At 36.9% G+C, this 7,156-nt stretch overlaps 2 protein-coding genes across 2 annotated transcripts in view; both read left to right on the forward strand.

Annotated features, from left to right (window-relative positions):
• Positions 1 to 2,368: 2,368 nt before the first annotated feature.
• Cbr-ugt-51 overlaps positions 2,369 to 7,156 on the forward strand; it is a gene marked incomplete at both ends in the record, with an annotated part of 8,476 nt that continues 3,688 nt past the window's right edge. Inside the window, 3 exons of the mRNA XM_002636345.1 lie at positions 2,369 to 2,503; positions 2,547 to 2,742; positions 2,786 to 2,986. Coding sequence (XP_002636391.1) covers positions 2,369 to 2,503; positions 2,547 to 2,742; positions 2,786 to 2,986 — 532 coding nt within the window. The remainder of the gene's footprint in view (positions 2,504 to 2,546; positions 2,743 to 2,785; positions 2,987 to 7,156) is intronic.
• CBG08696 lies at positions 3,336 to 4,145 on the forward strand (the record flags this gene model as incomplete). Its single annotated transcript, XM_002636346.1, is given in 4 exon segments — positions 3,336 to 3,552; positions 3,599 to 3,724; positions 3,905 to 4,014; positions 4,017 to 4,145. Coding segments are annotated over 4 exon segments (582 nt in total), but the record flags the coding sequence as incomplete, so codon positions are not given.

The following is a 7,156-nucleotide window of genomic DNA, read 5'->3' on the forward strand; positions in this document are numbered from 1 at the left end:
ATGAACTTTGGATTTTTCTCCTCGCCTTGATTCGACTGTCGAATTCAACTTCTTCAATTAGGAACCATACAAGACGGCAGTCATAGTAGTGCCTACATCTAATAGTTCCCAGTCTTCGTTGCTTCGAAAAAGCACCAAATTCCTAGTATACCCTTTTTCAAGGGAAATTTAGGTTTCCGGACGTCCAGAGCTAGACCTTCTTTGTTAATCGACTGACCCTTCCGCACATTGATAGAGTAACTTACTCACTTATCACCTACGGCAATTAGATCCCTCGCCCAACTGAACGTGCGAAGAAATGATAGGTGAAACATACCCATGTCTACATAGCGAAACATATTGTAGTCCGGAAAAACACGGGGTACGAATCAACCCAGTTTTTGACTTTGCCAAGAGACTTCGATCCGTTAACAAAACTTGGTTGACAAGAGGACAATGCCTGTCACTAGGTAGTTGCCATCTTTCAAACTGAACTCTCCCTGGGCGGAATTTTTCGAACCAAACACAAATTGTAGACAATGACGGACATGTCCCTTATATACATCCACAATTTTTTGGCGATTACCAGGTGTTTGAAGACGAAATAAAAATAGAAATATAATCATGTTGCTATTGTTCAGTCGGATAAGGACCAAAAGAATCGTAATTTCATCAAAACGGAGTGAGATGAAAATTAATCAATCTACACTCTAATAGACATTGAACACAGCTTTCTAACAAAAACAAGTTGGGCCCGGTACACCTCTTCTAGAACTAGAAATCGAGCCTCAAAAACAACCCTGCGAAAAAGAAAGAAACTTTCTTTCCAACCTAATATTTCAAAAAACAATGGCGAGACCTGTTCCTTCATGGAAGGATCTTGTAACACAATCACCAACCTTCATCACAAACTCCAATCCCTACCTTGATTTTGCCGTTCCTACTACTGCGACTATTGTTCATGCTGGAGGGAATTCAATGGATTTGGAGAAGATGAAACATGTGGGATCATTGCCAGAAGAATACGAAAAAATCTTGCAAGAAAGAGAGTCTACAGTTTTAAAAGCAGTTTTAAAGCAGGACTTATCAAAATGTTCGAATTACTTCCAAATGTCACATTTATCTGGAAGTATGAAAAGGATGACACTGAATTCAAGAAGAGGGTTCCAAAAAAATGTGCATCTCAAGAAATGTGTCCCTCAGACTAATCTTCTTGCTGACAAACGAGTGAACGTGTTTATGACACATGGAGAATTGGGAAGTACAATGGAAGTTGCATACTCAGCCAAATCAGCCCTAATGGTTTCAATTAGTGGAGATCAACCTAAAAATGCATTGATGTTGGCAGTGCCGTATGATAAACGGGGAAAAATTAACTAGAAAAATGAAAGAAATGGTGACTAATACGAAGTATCAAAAGAAAGCCGAAGAGCTTTTAGATGTTCTGTCTAATCAACCAATCGATATAAAAATGTGTCTTATGAAGCATCTGGAGTTTGCTATTCAGTAAGTTTTCTAGAACACATTCAAAATAATGTATCTTTTTCAGATTCCCAAATCTGCGATCTCAAGTTCCAGAAATCTATCAAGTCGGACTGATTGCTCATTATTATTTAGACGTTGTCATGTTTTTGGCTTTCTATTCTGCACTTGCATCTTATTTGCTCTTGAAGCTGTTAATCAAAGTATATGTTAAATTGATCGGTAAAAAACTAAAACTGATTAATTTTAGTTGTTGAGTATCTAGGTTCTTTTTCATGCAATGCCTTTTTGTCCATTCTAGAAAAATATGAATTTTTGTTATATTAATAAAAAGAGAAGGAACATCCATGTTGTTTTATGGCATTCACTAAACTTTTTGAGACATAGTTCGTTCAAAGACACATCAAGTACTGAAACCAAATAACCGACCACATCGAGTTGTGGTGACAATAAAGAAGAGCCACTGATAAGTTAGTGACCTGTGACACGTTATCAGCCAACTGCCTGTTCTAGCGATTGATAAGGGAATCCAGTTATATTTTTGTTTCCTTAACTGTCATCGTTTTTGTGTCTGTTTTTTACTGAGAGCAAAATTACTTGAAAGTCACAATGTGTTCATTTAGCTTTGAACCATGTATGTTAGATTTTCAAGTTAATCAAACAGTGACGTCGTTAATCAAAAGTACACTGTTTTCCATAAATTTTTGATCCCTCCAAAATGATTGTCCCACAAACTACATTGATGCCCAGAATCGTTTCCTTCACGTGAATCTTTTCTGTTATGATGTCTCCTCAATGATAACACATCACATCTAGACGGCCGTTTAGTTTGTATTGTACAGCTGTTTAGGTTGGTATAAATTTTGATTGAAAACCTTCAGAAGCAACAACGATGAGATTGTCAAATTTCGTATTTTTTATGACAATATGGAGTTCAATCACTGCTATGAATGTTGTCTTCTACATAAATGCAATTGGAAAGAGTCATTTGGACTTCAGCGATTCTCTTGTGGACAGTTTAAAAGAGAAAGGGCATACTGTGGTGAGTCTGTCGGTCTGGAAGCCTAAAAATCTGAAAATTGCAGGACGTCATTATTGCCAGAATGAATGATCAAGTCACAGGTCATGGAAAAAGTAAGGCCGACAGATTTTATGTGTTTGGATTCAAAAATGGAAGCGACTGGAACAAAATGCACCATTTGACTAACATATTTGGGGATGTGAGATTTCCGATCAATGGATTTAGACCGTATTATGATATTGGAAATAGCTTATGTGAAAGTGAGAAGTGTCTTTACTTATTTTTTAATATCTGAAATTCCAGTTGCTTTGACCGACCAAAAACTTCATGAGTTTCTGACCTACCGAAAATATGATATTGGAATCGTGGGTACATTTGATTTTTGTGGAGTCTCCATTCTAAAATCATTCGGAATTCCATCGGTCAACACTATTAATGCCGTCCCTATTATGCCTATTGAAACAGTTACCATCGGTCTTCCAAATGCACCATCACAAGTTGTTCGTAAGTCAGACTCACCGATTTCTGCCTGCTTAAACTTTCTCATTCAGCACTTTTCCAAAAATTCGACTTATCTACTTTGTATGGAAGATTCTGGAACCTTATCAGTTGGGGATTCGTCAACTACATACAGATTCCAACTTTGAAACGAGATCAGGAACTTTTGCTTCAGAAAAGATTTGGAAATGATTTCAGTATTGAAGAGACCATCAGAAAAGTAGATTTAACATTCATCAATTCTAATGAAGTGATGGAAAAGCCAAGACCTCTTCATCATCGAATTCAATACATCGGAGGAATTAATCTGAAAAGCCCAAAGCCGGTGGACCAGAAACTAGATGAATTATTGTCCAGATCAAGAAATGGAACGATAATTTTCAGTTTTGGAACACAAGTTCCAGGAAAAGTCTATCCCAGATATGCAGTGAAGAACTTTGTGAAAGTCTTCAAGAAATATTCTGAATACACTTTTCTATGGAAATATGAAATTCAACCAGGAGAGGAGAAAATGTTCGAAGAAGCTAAAAATGTCATTTTAGTGGATTGGCTGCCACAAACTGATTTGCTGTGTAAGTGCAATGAAACAGAAATTAATTTTTAATGAATAACTTTCAGACGACCAACGAGTTATTGGATTTATCTCTCATGTTGGTTTGAACTCGTTCAATGAAGCGTCTTACGCAGGAAAACCAATTATAGCGATCCCATTGTTCGCTGATCAACCACACAATGCTGCGAATGGTATGACCCATAAAGTGGTTATCAGAACATTATCATCCACTTTTTTAGGAGTCGCTCGAGGAACCACATACCTATTGAACAAGACAAAACTAAGTGAAGAGAGCATTGAGAAGGGACTGAGAGCCATTCTTTTTGATAAGTCATATCAGGAAAAGGCCATAAAACTCCAAAAAATGTTAGTGGAAAAACCAGACCAACCAAAAGAGCGATTTGTGCAATGGATGGAATACGCAGCGGCGAATCCAGGGCTTCACAGGATTTTTGAACTTCCTGGATCGAGAATGGGAATATTGAGTATTACTGTGTGGATGCAATTGTTCTGTTGATTTCTGTAGCTGCTTTGGGTTTTTATCTGATCGTGAAAGTAACGAAAATCTTATCTTCAAAAATCATGTTAATGAAAAAGGTGAAGCACGAGTAGATGGCAAATATCTGTCAGAATTTTTCCCGAGTTAAATACTAGTCGAATGTATTTTTCCAGTGTTTGTATAATTGAATGGTCTTGTGAAAAATAAAGGTTTCCTCTTAATGAAATTGAACATTGATAGGCATACTTGTAATCCGGGCCTTTGCTGGGCCTACGCGGGCCCTACCATAACTTCTTTCAGAATCTATATTTTCGAACCAACTAAATCAGATATGATAGAGCTCCACGAGTACTACAAAACGATATTGTTTGGAATACTGTATCTTATCTATGAACAAAGTTACAGAGCAAAAGGAGCAAAAAAAAGCAAGCCCGCCCCGGGCCTGCCGGGCCCTGCGAGAAAAGCCACTTTATGATCTGTAACTTTGTTCATAGATAAGATACAGTATTCCAAACAATATTGTTTTGTAGTACTCGTGGAGCTCTATCATATCTGATTTAGTTGGTTCGAAAATATAGATTCTGAAAGAAATGATGGCAAGGCCCGCGAAGGCCCGGCAAAGGCCCGGATTACAAGTATGTTGATAGGTAATTTTGGATACAAATTATGAATTAATGAACAACGAGTAAAGTTCTCATTGATTTTCTCCTCCCGACAAATCAGAAATTTTGAATTGCAACCTGAATTAAAGGAAAAATAAAATAGAGCCTCGATTAGCAGTAGGGAGAGCTTCGAAAAATCTCCACGAAAAACATAATCTGTTTTATTCTAATTCTTGTCATGTCTTTCCGAGAGATGATGTCAAAAAGAGATGTTTTAATTTCATTCTTCACATATCGACTTCTCAGAAGGATTGTTGAATTTTTTTTGAGTTAGCTAAGTTTTGAAAATGAATGCGCAGTAACCGAACTAGAGACACTAGACTAATATAAACTTTACAGCTGAAATTGATAGAACATATTTTAAGAATGCTCATTATCAGGTTGCAAGTGTTAAAGGCATTTTCAGCTCTGACAGCTCAAAATTGAGCTCAAGTTTTAAACTGAAAAATATTGCGGGATTGAAAAATTTTTAACGCTCTAAATAAGGTTCGAGAAATGTTCTAAATTATTAAAAATGTCATTGAAGTAGGGAATAAGAATTTCAGTAGTCCAATCAAGTTTTTAACAAAAATGGAAATTTAAGTTTTGCTTTTTCAAAAATGGAAATTTAAGTTTTGCTTAAATGAGAAACAACGACCCAGAATATCATAACAACAATCAGTATACAATTCAAACCACTGAAAATGTGTTTCCTTTTCAGCTGAAAAACTCGCCCGTGAGCAAAATTATTAAGACACATTCTCTGAAAGAATTGATATCGAGTCAACAGACGATGGCAATGGAAGAATTCAAAATGGTCGTAGAAGTCTGATATTGTATGTGGTGGGTATAGGGACTACTCTAAGACTTAGTACCCATAGTCCACGTCCCCTCCTGGGCGCGATGACATACCGTAACCCTGAAAAATTATTTTTGTTCAAGATGATGATATCGACCCAAATGTTTCAGATTTCCGTTCCTGGTACTATTATGACCATTTTTTGTGTTGAGACCAATTTTCTACAGTAATCCTGAAGTAGAGAAAATTTTTGGATTTTTTTTTCACTTTCGAATTTTTGTAGAGAAAATTTTTGGATTTTTTTTTCACTTTCGAATTTTTGGATTTTTTTTTCACTTTTTTGGAAATTTCTCAGAAATTTTCCACTGTTTAAAAAACCAAACCCTAATAGTTTGATGCTATGGACCTGCTTACACTGTAGTACCATAGTGCCATAAAAAATCCGATGCCCTCAAAAGGGTTTTAGTCGAAAAAGTGCGAAAACACCATGTGGGGGAGTACATGGTAACTAAAATTCGCCCAAAATCGACCATCTCCAATTTTGACCAAATTTGTATCGTTTGAACTTCGGATTTCAATAAATCTTCATAATGATCCGGATAGTAGTTGATAATTTCGATATTCTTATTTTTAACCAACCCTTCGATACAGTGTCTCAAATACTATCATTTTGTAGGGCTCGTCGAGTTCTACCACATCTAATTTAGTTGGTCAAAAATATCAATCCTAAAAGAAACTATGACAGGGCCCGCCACGGCCCGCTTTGGGCCCGTCCGCAAGTATGAAATTAAGTCAATGAAAAAATTGTATTTTTGCAACAAAAAAGAAATTCCAATTGAAATTCGAATTTTATGTTCCCAAGAAATTCTTTTTTCAATATGAAAAATACAAAAAAAAATCCTGTTTCGGCCGTTTTCCACTAGAAAAAAATGCAAAAATCCTGTTTCGGCCGTATAAAATATTAATTTAACAAAAAAATAAGGAAAAGAGCACGGCCTCATCAGTAGTGGACTCTTTGATTGTTAATTTCTAGAAAACGATTTCCCCAAATTTTGCAGTCTGTCGCATCTTCTAGAATATTGCAATGTCATCTGATCCCCAACAACTCGAGGAGAATGCGGTCCGCTTGCTGAAAGCTGAAATTCAGGCCATTCATCCGTCGATTGTTAGTAGTACGATTTTGATCGTGAATCCACGAGTGTTTCGAAACACCAGACTCTAGCGAAGATCTGAGAATCCACGCAAAGGTTAACGGATCTGGCACAGGTGGTGGAGAAGTTCGCTTCTGGGCGGGAGTAATCAGAAACGGGAAGAAGGTGAACATTGCCACTGGTTCTTCACGCAATGCTCATATGACACCTCCACCATCTTCGTTGTTAGAGCCACTGTCAGCAACTTTAGCCGATATTCCGTCGCCTGAAGCCTCTACACCGATTGCTGTTACGATCAACGTGTGCACAAGCAAAATCTTGACCAAAGCAGACATCACGATCAACGTCGATAGTATCAATTAGGAAAAAACTATAATTCTCTTCTGAAAATTATGTTACAACAAAAAATAAATAAATTAGTTGTACTTAAAACAGCTTTCTTTTCTGTGAATTTTGCTGAGGAGAGCACACTAACTGGGAGGAGAAGAAAAAGTGGGAAGAACCATCTGGGAGGAAAAATGGGCGGAGCCTAA

Source organism: Caenorhabditis briggsae (assembly GCF_000004555.2).
Source record: "Caenorhabditis briggsae complete genome, chrV, whole genome shotgun sequence".
NCBI classification, from domain to species: domain Eukaryota; kingdom Metazoa; phylum Nematoda; class Chromadorea; order Rhabditida; family Rhabditidae; genus Caenorhabditis; species Caenorhabditis briggsae.